The 15029-nt window shown below is 44.9% G+C and overlaps 1 protein-coding gene across 2 annotated transcripts in view; it reads left to right on the top strand.

Annotated features, from left to right (window-relative positions):
* Nucleotides 1-238: 238 nt before the first annotated feature.
* The window catches only part of LOC111154597 (mannosidase alpha class 1C member 1), a 135785-nt gene continuing 120994 nt past the window's right edge, over nucleotides 239-15029 (top strand). The window contains exon 1 of one of the 2 annotated variants that reach the window (XM_022514272.1): nucleotides 239-1492. In XM_022514272.1, the coding sequence (XP_022369980.1) occupies nucleotides 953-1492 (540 nt within the window). In that variant the 5' untranslated portion in view covers nucleotides 239-952. The remainder of the gene's footprint in view (nucleotides 1493-15029) is intronic. The other variant, XM_022514271.1, reaches the window with a different exon arrangement.

Raw genomic sequence — 15029 nt, 5'->3', positions numbered from 1 at the left:
CGGCGGCAGCGGCCCGTCTGGAGCGGCCGCTGAGAGGACGCCAGCTGCAACGGGAGAGGTGCAGCCGGGGCTGCGCGCTCCGCGGAGCCGGCGGGGGCCGGGAACAGGTGATCCCCGCGGGTTGCCGAGCCCTACCGAGTTGGCGGGGCGGAAGTCCGCACTCCCGGGCGCAGCTGCAGCCGCCCTGCCGCGGCTGGTCGCGGACGGCGCCCGGCTCCGGACCGCGGCTGGGGCATCCCTCAGCTCCCGGGAGCCCAGGAAGCCCCCTGCCCAGCGGGCTCAGAAGTGCCTGCTCCCGCTGCCCCGCGTCCGCTCCGTGGCGGAGCAAAGTTGTGGACGTGTCCCGATAGCCGAGCCGGGGGCTGTCGCGACCGCAGGGTCGGCGCGCTCTCGCAGCGGCGCTGACACGCCAGCTCCGCCACCGCCTCGCACCCTGAGTCGGCCCCTTCTGGAAACTGCTTCTGCGGCTGAAACTTTGGGGCGAGGGGCTGCGAGCGGCTCCGCGCGGGGACGAGGCCTGCCGGCGCCCCTCCGCGCGGACTGCCTGGGCGCCGCGGACGGCATGTGACGGCCCCGGCGGCGGCCGTTGCGCGGGAAGGCGCGGGCCCTGCGGGCTCTGGCCGCTGCGAGGAGGGGCTGCGCGGCGGCCGGAGAGAAGGCTGTGGTGCGCGGCCGACCCTTGCGGGCCCGGGCCCCGAGCCGTGCCGCCCGGCGCGCCCGGGCCCCGCCGAGATTCGTTGCGCCTCCGCCTCGGCGCTGGGGCATTCGCCCCAAACTCCCTGAACTTCAGGGGCAGCCCCCGAAGCGGCGAAACTCTCAGGGACCCCGCCGACCCCGGGCGGCGCCCCTCGACGACCTCCCCGCAACGAACCCCGGCTGGCCAGTGCCTGTATTCGGAGGGCCTCGGGGGCCCGGCCGGAGCTGACCGGCCCCACCCCGGGGCCAGGCCACGATGCTCATGAGGAAAGTGCCGGTCTTCGTCCCGGCCTCCCCGTGGGGGCTGCGGCTGCCGCAGAAGTTCCTCTTCCTTCTCTTCCTCTCGGGCCTCATCACCCTGTGCTTCGGGGCCCTCTTCCTGTTGCCCAACTCCTCTCGCCTCAAGCGCCTCTTCCTAGCCCCCCGGACCCAGCAGCCTGGCCTGGAGGTAGTGGCCGATATCGCCGGCCACCCTCTGGCCCGTGAGCGGGAGTCGCCTCCCAACCCGGCCCCCGCCGTGCCAGCCCCCGGTGAGGACGACGCCAGCAGCCAAGCCAGTACCCGCCGCCGGAAAGTGTGGCTGCGGCGCACCCACCCCACCGGGACTCGGGAAATGGCCACGGCGGCCAGGAGCAGCGGCAGCACCGCCCTCAGACCCCAGGAGGGGGGCATCCCGTTTAGCTTTGACTTCAACGCGTTCCGGAGCCGCCTCCAACACCCGGTCCTGGGGACCAGGGCAGATGAGACTAAGGAGCCGCAGAGCCTAGTTCGAGCCCAGCGGGAGAAAATCAAGGAGGTAAGGACTCTCCTCCCCCGGAAAAGGAGAAGACCCTCCGTGCTTGCGTCTGCTTCTCCGGGCCCCAGTCACTTCTGGTCCCTAGACTACTGCTCTAGGCCCTCACGGGACACTGCACCCTCCTCTCTCCTCCCAAACTTTCCACCTTCTCCTCAGTGGGCACTTTCCCACTGCTGGGTTTAGTTAATCATCCCCACCTCTGACAGATGGGAGCTGAACCACTGGGTCGACTCTCCCCCACCCTGAATCTGGTCTTTTCAGTCAAGTCCCCAACCCGGATGGGCTACACTCTGTCCCTTTGTGGAGTTACTAGTTAGCTTCATTAATGGACACCCACTCCGCCTGCCATGGGGCCAAGGGCTGCATTCTTTCTCACTGTATGTCCTTAAGCCCTGACTTCCCCCAAACCCCTGTAGGATCTGCTACCTGGAAATCCAGGATATGGGAATGGGGGGGTGGTATTTTGCAAGTATTTTGTAATCTAGCCAGCAACCTACAAACCAGAGGGTGTTGTGCATTCTTGCTAACCATTTCTGTTGAGCTTTGAAACACTTCTACATAAGGGCATGTGATGTAGGAAGGAGTGATCAAGAGGGCGGTGGTGATGTTACAGAAGCTCCGAGGTTATTGGCTTAATGAAGCAGGTCTTGGACTCGTTGCCCATAGGGACTGTACCAGGGAGGGGTTTAGAAGGATCACTTTGAGTGTCAATCTTGGTCTTAGTTTAAGAAACGAAAAGCAAACGCAGCCTCACCATGGCTTGAAGACTGTTGCCAAGCCACGTCTGGTAACTAAATATTCTGCTCTACCACTATTAGAGCTGCCTCCCTGAGGTTTTTGCCCAGCAATGCAGAGGGGGCTGCAGTGACACCTCCAGGCCACGAGGGGGCTGTGGGCAAGCTGTAGGCCAGGGTCTCCTCCCTAGAAATGAGAGGATGCATCCCCCACTCCCCATGGACCCAGAAGGAAAGGGTGGTTTCCGTCTGGACTTCGTGGTTTGCTGCAAAGGAGTCAGCCGGCCTGACTTCCAAGGGGAGCTGGCAGCAAGGATCGGACCTGACCTGCCAGGATCTACTCAGAGCCAACGGAGAGCTTAGCTATCCCTCTCTCCTTGTCTGGGACTATCCCCCATCCCAGTGTTCACCTCTGCCTTACTTCTTACCTCTGTTGGTACCCAGCCCTTCTGTGATAAGCCCTGTTGGGAGACTCTATCTTAACTAGCAATGACAGGTCATTTTGTGACGTCAAGATTGGAAGCCACAAAGACGAGTCCCTGTTTTGTGCATGTGCGCACTCTCGGTTTCCAAATTCTTGTTGAAATCTCAAAGATTAATTGAAGGCTGGAACTTGCAGTAGCTAAGAAAGGGACATCATTGCTCCCTTTTTGGTTAAGAACTGTGTTTTTGATTACTTACCTGAAGCTGGTTCTGAGCACATTAGCCCTTTCTACCTTTTTATACCTCCCCAGAGGGCAGTCACCCCCAGTGAAATTATGTATAAACTGCATGCACGCAGTTTCCCATGGGGTGTCCAGAGCTGCCATCATCTTTTCAAAAGGATCCCCCAAACAATTAAGAATTAGCTACTGTCCTCTTCAGAAGAGGGGCTTTCTGCACTTGCATCGAGATCTGTGACCTATTTCTGAAAGCCTGGGGTTGGGAACCATGGTAGGAAGAGTGGGCTTGCTAGGGAGGACTTGGTTCTGCCCTTCCATAACAGACAGCCTCCCTTGCTGGCCGAGGCTGCTGCTGCAGGGTGCAGCAGCTAGGGGGTGGTGGGAGGTGTGGAGATGCTGCTGTGTAGGGGGTGGTAAGATAACATGGTGGGTGAAGGTCTGCCCTGGTTGCCACATGTCTGGATCATTCAGCCTGGCATCTCTGAGCACCCCTGGTAGTAGCTGGAGGCCTGCTTGCATTTATCTGCAATTGGTGTTCAATGAGCCCTCTCTTAGTATCTTGGAGACCTTCAATTCCTCAGAATGGAGGAGGCTGAACTATATACACTATTATATTTCGAAGCCTATTGTCTCTTCAGGCTCCTTGAGTTTGGACCCCCCGCCTTTCCAAGCAACCTGAAAAACGCGAGGCAGAGTTTTTGGTTTAGCTGTTAATACAGAGTTGCCTTCCCTGGCGTCCTGCCTGATAAGGAATGCATAGGACTATGGCTGGAGGATGTCTTTATTTCCTTCTCATTTAAATTTGTATCTGTGCCATGCCCAGGGGTAGATCATTTTAGAAAGGTGCCTGTTTTCATAAAAGGGACTGTTGCTTCCCTCTCTGGCTTGTTTATTTCCAGACATGGATTGATTAGACCCCAGGAGCAGAGGGGGAGCTAGCATCAGATAAAAAGGGCTCTGTTCTTATAAGATGAGGTTTTTAAAGTGAAAGTAAATGTCAAGAGAGATCCAGAGAGGGTGATAAATGAGAGTGAATGAAGACTGGACACCTGGGCTCTAGATCAATGAAATATATTTATAAACATTCTGATTTGAGAGATGAACATGGGCATGAGGTCTGTGCTGATAAGATGGGTTGAAGCTGCATGTTCTGGGTGAACATACATCAGGAAAAAATCTGTCAGTAGGACCAACTATTTCTTCTCACTTTGCAGCCTTGGAACCTTGGAGGAGGCAGTGTGATGGAAAGGGGAAAGCCAGAGACTGTGGGTTCAAGTCCCAGCTCAGTTATCAATTGTCTGACTTTGGGCAAGCCACCTGCTCTCATCCCTGGACCTTATTTTTCCTTCTGTAAAATGGAGTGAGGGAGGGGAGAGTAGGGTGGTCACGTACACTCTTGCTCCCAGACCTGCCCCAAGCAGCTGCCAGTCTGGTCAGGGACTCCTTAGCAACTGGGCTTTTCCCAGCTCTGTATTCAAGGGTATTAGTTCCATGAAGTCAGAGACAATGGTGTGTTGTTGTTGACAATGGTGGTGGTATTCACTGTTGTATCCCTGGCACTTAGTCAAGACTAGATAATCATACAGTTGATTAAGTTAATTACTCCCATCATCCATATGGAACTTTAGAGACGGGATTGAACCATGACAGATCCTCATATTGGGATCATGAAGAGTAAAGGAGTTGGCGAGAATGTAAAACAGCTTGCTAGCAGCCTTCCCTTTCAGATCTGATGTTAACATAGGAAATTATTGTCATGATTATTAATTATAGGGGACCTTTGCCATTGGTGGATTTCTTACAGATTCAAGTTCAGCAGACTCTTCTCATTCATGACAAGAGCTGGGAGTGTATAGCTGGTCAGGGTTACATCCCAGTGAAAGCATTCAGACTCTCCTGGGTCCTCGATGGTTGATAGCTGACCAGGAGAACCTCAGTTGTCCCTTCCAGTGAAGGGGGTTTTGTTATGGGGAATTGAGCAGTCTGGGACATTGAGAATATAGTACTGGAATGAGGCTGCCCCTGGCAGAACATGGGTTGAATTTCCATCCCCATCCCTGTGCACCGCTGTATGTGGCAGTCCTGCTAAGAATCCAACCTGGGTTCAAGTCCTAGCCACACCATCAACTTTGACCTCAAAGAAAAATTCCAGTCACTGGGCCTGTTTTCCTGGTAAAACAAAGGGACTGCCATTTAGGGAACTCTGCTCTTTTCCTAACTCCCACCCATTTACTGGTTTGTTTATGGTTCTGCCCAACCACCTAGAAAAGGGTCAGACACCTAGTTGGAGCTCAGTTACTTGAATGAGTGTCTGTAGTGAAGATCTGTAAGCTGACAGCTGAAGTTGCTGGTGACAGAGGCTGGGTCTTCTTCCTGAAGGTACCCGGAGTTCTAAGTGTCAGAGGAAGGGCCATAGCAAGGTTGGGGACTCAGTTGCGGTATTATTCCAAGTGCAAGTCTACCTGGAAGGGAGTAGGGAGGTGGCAGCCATGAGTAAAATCTTTTCATGCCTGGATAGCAGGCGTCTGGAGGATGCCCGAGTCACCCTGTGGTGCCTGAGACTTGGCAGGGAGTGCCCCAGCTCTTGCTTTCTATGCCCTGCTGCCTTAAGCCTGCAGAATATTGCTGGTTATGATACGTGACTATGTCTGAGTAAGTCGTCTTGGCAGATGATCTTTGCTTGCCGTTAATGGGCTGGTTCGTTAGTCATGTGTGGTTTCTCTGTATATCCGATTTATCACCGCTAGTGCCATGGACAGGTAGGAAAATTAAAAGGCTTTGTGTTCTTTGTAGCATGTGAATCTGAGCCTGTGAGATGTTCAGGATAATTAATATTAGGAACACCTTAGATTTAAATAGCTTTCCTTTGAAGAGCTCGGTTTAAGTTGCCGATTCATCGAAGATCTTTTTCTCCCCTTCTCCTTCAGTTTCATTCTTGTCCTGCTCTATGATACATTTAATGTAGATAGGAAGACTGGCCTGTAATAACTGGACGGGTCCCTTGGGAGACCCTTCCATCCTGAGCCCAGTCTGAGCCCAGCCTGAGCCCAGCCGCACCTCAGCCTTCCTCCTTGGAATGGAGTACCGCAGTATAAAGTTTAGAAATTGCGCCCGCCCCCTGCCCCGCCCCACTGTACAAGTTTAACCTGCAGATTGGTCGGATCTCTTCTTTCATTTTGAGTTGTGTTAACATTTGGGGGAATCCGGTGCAGACATTCCACAAGCAATTGCCTTTTGGGCCTCACATCCTTGACTCTGTTGTTAGTGTTAGGTCTAGAAACAGTGACTTTTAAAAGTCAGTTTATTTCACACTGTAGTTAGCAGAGGGGTAAGAATATAGATTCCCCTGCGGTTTTCAGAGTGACTGATTTACATCCGAGCTCAAGAAATGCTTTTTCTCTAGCTTTCCCCATAGACTGATCCATTACTCTACCAAAAATAAATATTGTGATATATATCAAGCATACTTTGCTCAAAGGGACTTACATCTTTTCTCTTATTGAAAAAAATAAATCAGGTTCACAAATTGGAAAGTCCCATTCAGGGAAGCAGTTTGATTATCTCAGTGGGCACCTGGTCTTGTGGGTATTGCCTCTGGTCTTCCTGTACCCTAAATTGAGTCTGTGTTAAGGTAGGGGGTAGGAGCTTTAAGAAACTCTCTCCCTGCCTTGCTTTCATTGGCCCGGTCAGGAAAGCCTTAGCAAGGAAGTAGTGGACAAGATTCAGGAGAGTAGTTGTCTCTGGTGAATTCACGGGTATTTACTCCATTACTTTAAAAGAGAGACCACAGGCACCTTGGTGGCTCAGTTGGTTAGGCATCTGACTCTGATTTCAGCTCAGATCATGATCTCAGGGTGGTGAGATGGAGCCCCTTGTCAGGCTCTGCCCTGGTTATGGAGACTGCCTGGGATTCTCTCGCTCTCCTTCTTCCTCACCCCTACCCTCTCTAAAAAATAAATAAATAAGAAATAAAATAAAAGAGGGACCCGGCATGAAGCAGGGATGAGTGTTGTGAATCAAAGATTATTATTATTCTAGTCTGTATACCGCAGGCCAGAAAGACCAGGCTCATTTAAACAGCAAGGTCTGGTTCTTGACTTCTGACTACCGCATGGCCAAGGTCTTACACACAACTGTTTGCGTGATTTGGGGAAAAGAAAGAGCAGATGTTTTTTTTAGCTCTGAATTCTCATAGCAGATGATGACAGGACACCGAACTGGGGACTCCTCAAAAGAAGTCTGAGGAAGCAAGAGCCTAAATTCCTCTTTTCCCCCACCTCATCTCTAGAGGCTAGTTAATAGCTTAAGCAGCATGGTTTTGGTTCTTTTATTTTTTTATTTTTTTTTTTTTAAGTAGGTGCCACACACAATGTGGGGCTTGAACTCAGCACCCCGGAGATTGACGGTCACATGTTCCTCTGATGGAGCCAGCCGGGTGCCCCAGTTTTGGTTCTTTTAAATGCAGAGTGGATGTGGCTGAGATCACTGTAAGTTACACCGTTCTGCCATCTCCACCCTCAAAGAGAACAGACGCCGTGGAGCCCCCAGCCTATAGCTGTGGGCTCAGTGTGTGGTGGCCCAGGTGTAGGTGTTTTCTTCCCTGAAAAGGCTGTTTTCTAAGATTTGGGCTGAGAGCTCCCCAAACTTGGCTGGCAGGCAGGCAGTCGGAAGAGCTCTTACTCACAAGGAGGTCTGAATTATGTCTCTTAACTCCGCATTTTCATTAATTAAAGGCTAAGACCAGGGCAGTTGTCCATCTGTTTTAGGGCAGCACTGTTAGTGATAACTTTTACAGAAGAAACTTCGACATACCGATTCATGTTCTCCTTCTTCGATGAGCAATAATTGTGCTTTTATCTGGCATGCTCTGGGTATCAGCTGCTCCACAGGTGAATGTTACAGGCAAGTCGTTTTCACAAAATAGCAGCCATTTCCAGCGCCTGAATAACAGGAGGTTTCTCTTTCCTCCTTCCACCTCCGCCACGATGCGGCGGTCACCAAAAAATCCACCATGCGGGTACAGCAGTGTTCTGTGGGGCCCGCTGAGTGGTCTAGATAAGTCTGTCAGCCTCTCAATGCCTGTCCCTTGTGTTTGTTTTTTTACAACAATCCCACGAGGCAGACACTATTTATTTAAGTATAGTTTCCATACAGCAAAATACACAGATCTTAAGTATACAGTTGGCGGAATTGTAACAAATGCGGAAAACCATTGCAAAGTCCACGTGGAAATACGGATCATTTCCATCACCTCAGAAAGATCCCTCTGCTCCTTCCCAGGCAGTCCTCCACCATCCACCTCCCATCTCCTGTTTTAGTTTGTCCCTGGAGATGTGTTTTGCCTGTTCTGAAACTTTGGAGTACTACAACATATGCCCTTTTGCGCAAGGCTTCTTTCACCAAGGATGTTTTTGAAATTCATCCATGTGTGAATGCCTCCTTCATTCCTTTTTATTATCAAGATACATTCTGTTGCATGAATACACTGCAGTTTGTTTCTCTGTCACCTGTTGTGGACTTTTTGGTTGTTTCCAGTGTTTGACTGTTATGAACAAAGCTGCTATGAATATTTTATGTACAAGTCTTTGTATAGATATGTTTCCATTTCTCTAAATATGTAGTAGAATTGCTGTTCATAGAGTAGACATTTAACTTTATAAGAAAACTGGAAACACTTTCCCCAAGTAGTTAAGGCCATTTTATACCTCCGCCAGCAGCGTGTGAGAATTCTGCATCTTTGTCAACACTTGTTATTGTCCACCTTTTTGTTTAACCATTCTGTATGATATATAGTAATATTGTTTTAATTTTTGATTCCCTGTTTACTGTTGGTATTGAACATCTTTTCATGAGTTTTATTTACTGTTTCTATATCTTCCTTTAAGTGTCCAAATCTTATGCCCTTTTTTAATTAAAAAATTGGGCTCTTTATCATCTTACTGAATATAGAAATTCTTTACGTATTCTGGATATAAGTCTGTTGTCAGATATACATTTTATAAATATTTGCTTCCAGTCTGTGGTTTGTCCTTGCATTTTCTTAGGGGTAGCATTCAAAGAGCAGAAGTTTTAAATTTTGATGAAGTCAGTGTATCAGTATTTTCTTTTATGGTTAGTGCTTTCTGTGTCTACTTAGAAAAAAAAGTTTGCCTTCCACATTGTTATGAAAATAGTCTCCTATTAATTCCAGAAGCTTGATCATTTTAGTTTTTACATTGAAGTCTACCCTCTACTTCAAATGAATTTTTGTATGTGGGGTGAGGTAGGAGTCCAGAGTCATTATTTTACATTTAGATGTTCAGTTGTTTAGTACTTCTTCTTGAAAAGTCTTTCCTTTTCCCCTTGAATTGCTTTGATGCCATGTTAGATTTATCATATATATGTATGTGTGTATATATATATATATATATATATATATGGTTCTGTTTCTGGACTCGTCTACGGATTTATCTTTATACCAATGCATACTATCTTGATGCTGTAGCTTTATAATAACTCTTAAAACCAGGTCTTCTATCTTTAAGTTGCTTTTTCAAAATTGCTTTGGCTATTATCGGTCCTTTGCATTTCTGCATACATTTTAGAACAAGATTGTCAGTTTCTGTGAAAAATCCTGTTGAGAGTTTGATGGGGTTTGCTTTGAACCAGTAAGTCAAATTTCGGAGAACTGATACCTTAACCGTATTGGGTCTTTGATCCATGAATGTGGTATCTCTTTCCATCTATTTAGATTTTCTTTAACTTCTCCAAACAGTGTTTTGTAGTTTTCAATGTAGAGGACTTGAACATCTTTTATTAACTGTGTTTCTAAGTATTTTCTCATTTTTATACTGTTATAAATGGTAATCTTTAAATTTTTATTTTTAGGGGCACCTGGGTGGCTCAGTTGTTAAGCATCTGCCTTTGACTCAGGTCATGATCCCAGGGTCCTGGGATTGAGCCCCACATCAGGCTCTCTGCTCAGCAGGGAGCCTGCTTCTCCCTCTCCTCTGCCTGCCACTCCCCCTGCTTGTGCTCACTCACTCTCTCTCTGTCAAATAACTAAAAATATTTAAAAATAAATAAATTTTTATTTTTAAATTTTTGTTGCCAGTACATAGAAATGTAAGATATTTTTGTATATTGACTTTATATCATGTGACCTTATTGAATTCATTCAATTTTTTTTTTGTAGATTCTTTAGGATTTATTAGGTATACAATCATGTTATCCATCAGTCAAGACAGTTTTACTTCTTGCTTTCTAATGTTTATGCCTTTTATTCCTTTGTCTTCCTTGATTGAATTGGTTAGGACTTCCGGTTCAAGGTTAAATAGAAGTGGTGAGAACTGACCTCTTTGTTCTTGATCTCAAGGGAGGATCATTAAGTCTTTTATGTTAAGTCTGATGTTAGGTGTGGGTTTTGGTAGATGCCTTTTATTAGATTGAAGTTCCCTCCCATTTCTAGTTTGCTGAGAGTTTTTATCAGAAATAAGATCAAATTTTGTCAAATGCTTTTTCTGTATCTCTGGAGATGGTCATATTGTTTTTCTCTCTAATTCTATTAATATGATGAATGATATTGATTTGAAAAGAATGTTAAAATTGCATTTGATTTTCTAATATTTTGTTAAGAATTTTTGCACCTGTGTTTGTGAGGCATATGGGTCTGTAGTTTTCTTACAAGAGCTTTGTCTGTTTTTTGGCGCAGCGTTTTGTTACTTCATAAAATGAACTGAAAAATGTCCTCTTTTATTTTCTTAACAAGTCTGTGGGACACTATTATTATTATTATTAAATTTTTAAAAAGATTTTATTTATTTATTTGATGGACAGAGATCACAAGTAGGCAGAGAGGCAGGCAGAGAGAGAGAGGGGAAAACAGGCTCCCCGTGGAGCAGAGAGCCTGCCTGATGCGGGACTTGATCCCAGGACCCTGGAATCATGACCTGAGCCAAAGGCAGAGGATTTAACCCACTGAGCCACCCAGGTGCCCCTTCTTAAATATTTTATAGACCTTACCACAAGGGCTCCTGGGTGGCTCAGTGGGTTAAAGCCTCTGCCTTTGGCTCAAGGCATGATCCCAGGGTCTTGGGATCAAGCCCCACATCCAGCACTCTGCTCAGTGGGGAGCCTGCTTCCTCTTCTCTCTCTCTGTCTGCCTCTCTGCCTACTTGTGATCTCTGTCTGTCAAATAAATAAATAAAATCTTAAAAAAAAAAAAAAAGAATTTACCACTAAAGCCATCTAGGTTTAGAGGATTTGTGTGTGTGTGTGTGTGTGTGTGTGTGTGAGAGAGAGAGAGAGAGAGAGAGCGTGCGCGCGAGAGAGCGAGACGGAGGGAGGGAGAGGTTTTAAATTATCAATTCAATTACTTTAACAGATACAGGGCTATTCAGAGTTTCTGTCTCTTGTGTTGGTTTTGTCAATTTTGCTTTCAAGAAACTTGTCTATTTCATCCAAGTTGTAGAATTCTTTTAAAAAGATTTTATTTATTTATTTGACAGAAAGAGATATAGTGGGAGAAGGAACACAAGCAGGAGGAGTGGGGAAGGAGAACAGGCTTCCCGCTGAGCAGGGGCTTGATCCTAGGACCCTGGGATCATGACCTGAGCAGAAGGCAGATGCTTAACAACTGAGCCACCCAGACTCCCAAGTTGTAGAATTTACTAGCATAAAATTGTTCCTAAGATTCTCATTTTCCTTTTAACATTTGTAGGACCTGTAGTGGTGCGCCTTCTTTCATTCCTGATATTGGTAATTGTTTTCTCTTTTTCATTCTTAAAAATAGTTTAGCTAGTAGTTTACCAATTTTACTGATCTTTTTCTGGAACTGACTTTTGATCTTTTTAAAAAATATCCCTTAAAGGGGCACCTGGGTGGCTCAGGTCATGATCCTGGGATCTGGCCCTGCACTGGGCTCCCTGCTCAGTGGGGAGTCTGCTTCTCCCTCTCCTCTGACTGCTGCTCCCCCTGCTTGTGCTCGCTCGCTCTCTCAAATAAATAAATAAAATATTTAAAAAAAATTATCCAGTAAAATTTTTTTAGTATTTACATTTGTCTTTATTTCCTTCCTTCTTATTTTGGGCTTAAGTCACTATCTTCTTTTTTTTTTTTTTTTTTTTTTTAAGTCACTATCTTCTTATAATTTCTTTATCTAGTTTGACAATCTGCTTATGTCTACTTCCCTTCTTTCAATCTTCATTCTGTTGTTGTCATATAGTGTGCTTCTACATATATTATAAACCTCATAATACATTAGTAACTTTTTTTTTGCTTCAGTCAGTTATCTTAGATAAATTAATAAATTAGAGTCTTTTTATTCACACACATACTTACCATTTATAGTGTTCTTCATTCCTTCTTGCATGTCTGAGTTTCTGTCTGGTACCATTTCCCCTTCAGCCTGAGAAAACATTCTTAATATTTCTTGTAGTGTAGGTTTGCTGATCAATTCTTGCAGCTTTCGTTTATTTTGCCTTCATTTTAAAAGGATATTTTTGCTGGATATAGAATTTTAGGTTGACTTTTATTTTTCTTAAATGAAAGACCCATTGTCTTGTAGCTTTTTTTTTTTTTTTTTTAAGATTTTATTTATTTGACAGAAATCACAAGCAGGCAGAGAGAGAGGAGGAAGCAGGCTCCCCGCTGAGCAGAAAGCCCGATGCGGGGCTTGAACCCAGGACCTGGGATCATGACCTGAGCCGAAGGCAGCGGCTTAACCCACTGAGCCACCCAGGCACCCCTGTCTTGTAGCTTTTATTGTTTCTGATGAGAGGTTAGAGTATATTCCCCTGCATATATCTTTCTGCTCCCTTTGCATGTTACTAAGATGTTATCTTTCATACTCAGGAATTTAACTATGATGTGCCTAGATGTGGATGTCATTGTTATTTTTCTTGGGGTTTTTTGAGTTTCTTGGGGCTGTGAGTTGATATTTTTTCATCAAGTTTGGAAAAATTTTGGCTCATAATTTCTTCAGTATTTTTTTCTGCCCCAGTCCATCTCCTTTTCCTTTAGAACTCCAGTTACATATGAGTTAGATTGCTTGATGTTTTTTTAAAGTCACTGAGTTTCTTCATTTTCTTTTCAGCCTTTCTCTCTGTGCTTTGATGTAGATAGTTTATATGAACATGTCTTCAAGTTCACTGGACTTTTCTGTAGTGTCCATTTGGTTGTTAAGAATACACAGAGAATTTTTTATTTCAGGTATTTTACTTCTAGAATTTCCATCTGGATATTTTCCATTGTTTTTGTTTCTCTGGTATTTCCCATGTGTTCATTTATTGTTTCCATATTTTTTTTAAGTTCTAAGCCATATTTATAATACTTTTTCAAAAAGTCTTTTTGGCTATTTCTAAAATTGTTCCCATCATTGGTTCTGTATTTATTGACTATTTTATCTTCTGGTCCACATTTTTTTGTTTTTACATCTTCATGTGTCTACTCATTAAAAAAAAGAATTCTATGCTAAACATTGGGAATCCTACTTTTTTAAGATTCTAGCTTCATCTGCTTTTATGCAGTCTTTCTCCCCTCTTTCTGTAGCTATCAGGATACCTGTTCTGCCTGCTTTATTTTCTACTTTTCCTATTTTGTGGTTTTCTAACCTGTACTTGGCCAGGAAACCATTCAATCTAGCTTCTATAAGTTAGCGTTATATGTAACATACAAATGAACACTTTGAGTAGGTTTCTAAAGACTCCTGAATCAAGTGCATGAACTTTAATCTACATATTTTAGTGTAGTTTAGATATTTAAAGATTCTTATTTATTTTTGGTGATTGGTATTGGGTACATTAAACATAATTTTGTATTGAATTTATATCCTACGTAAAGACAACTGTTCTCAAAGGTCTCCTAATTTTTGGTTGATGTTGTCTTAAATGATTTGTGCATTTTTGTTCCTCTGTTTTTTTAGATGTTAGAAGAAATATTTGCTAATATCTTGATGTTCCAGCAGCCTCCATTAGTGTCACTTTCTTCCCAGGATTTGACCTGTCAAATATTTTCTCTGGGCTCCTTACCTTAAGTCTAATGACTACTTTTTAAAGATTTTTTCTTTAAAGATTTTATTTATTTATTGGATGGGGAGAGATCACAAGTAGGCAGAGAGGCAGGCAGAGAGAGAGGAGGAAGCAGGCTCCCCACCAAGGAAAGAGCCCGATGTGGGGCTCGATCCTAGGACCCTGGGATCATGACCTGAGCCGAAGGCAGAGGCTTTAACCCTTTGAGCCACCCAGGCGCCCCTAATGACTACTTTTTAAACCTTGATTTGTAAATGCCCACATTAAAAAAAAAAAGAACTGTTCACATAGGCCACATTACTGAATTACTGATCAGAAGAAAGCTAAAAACACATGGATGGAGGATTTCCAAGGTTCATTCTGTGAGATCTGATCTCTTATTTCCCCTTATTCAGTAAAGTTCAATGCAGAGGAAAGATAATATTTTATAGCATAGTCTATCCTTAACTTTATTTGTCTCCTTTGGAATGTGTGGGGTATTGAATAAAAGCTATCAATCAGTTAGTTATTTAAGATCCCTCTCCCCCATTTTTCACTCCTGGAGTGAGCTTTTCAGAGGTTAAACCTAAACTTTGCCAAGTCAATGCTGATCTCTTGGGAAGACATTTCAGCACCATTTTTGTTTTTTTATGTACTTGTGTTCTTAACCTAAATCAGCAAATCTGTCTCCTTCCCAGCTCTCCCAGAAGCTATTCTCCATGCCTATGACATACCTTACAGAGCTCTGGAGTGGTCTTGGTTTTTAACTATAAGAGTCAATGGGGAAAGAAGACTTTAGTTTCCTGCTTTCAGAGCAGCTGGACGTTTTAGAGAGCAGCCTATAAAATATAACCAATGTTGTTACTTTGGAGTATAAGGAAACCCTTTATAGAGAAACCTTTGTCTTTAGAAAAATAACAGCTCAGTCTAGAGACTTCTCTAGCAGTGTCAGATAGAGGTCTTGGGTGTATAATTATGTAAGAGGCAGAGACTTCACACTGATGTACTTGCAGAGGTAATAGCCTCCTTATAATCATGCTAGGAGGTCTGTCTGGTTATTGATCCTTGAGTAGCTAAGAATGGTACCAGAGTAGTGTCAGTCCAGATGGGGCCGAGGGAGACAAACAATATTAGACATTTCCTGTGATTAGGCACT

This window comes from Enhydra lutris, unplaced genomic scaffold (assembly GCF_002288905.1).
Source record: "Enhydra lutris kenyoni isolate GAN:26980312 unplaced genomic scaffold, ASM228890v2 scaffoldscaffold38, whole genome shotgun sequence".
In the NCBI taxonomy this organism is placed as follows: domain Eukaryota; kingdom Metazoa; phylum Chordata; class Mammalia; order Carnivora; family Mustelidae; genus Enhydra; species Enhydra lutris.
Note: the sequence above shows the minus strand (reverse complement) of the source record. Positions and strands in the feature narration are given on the sequence as shown.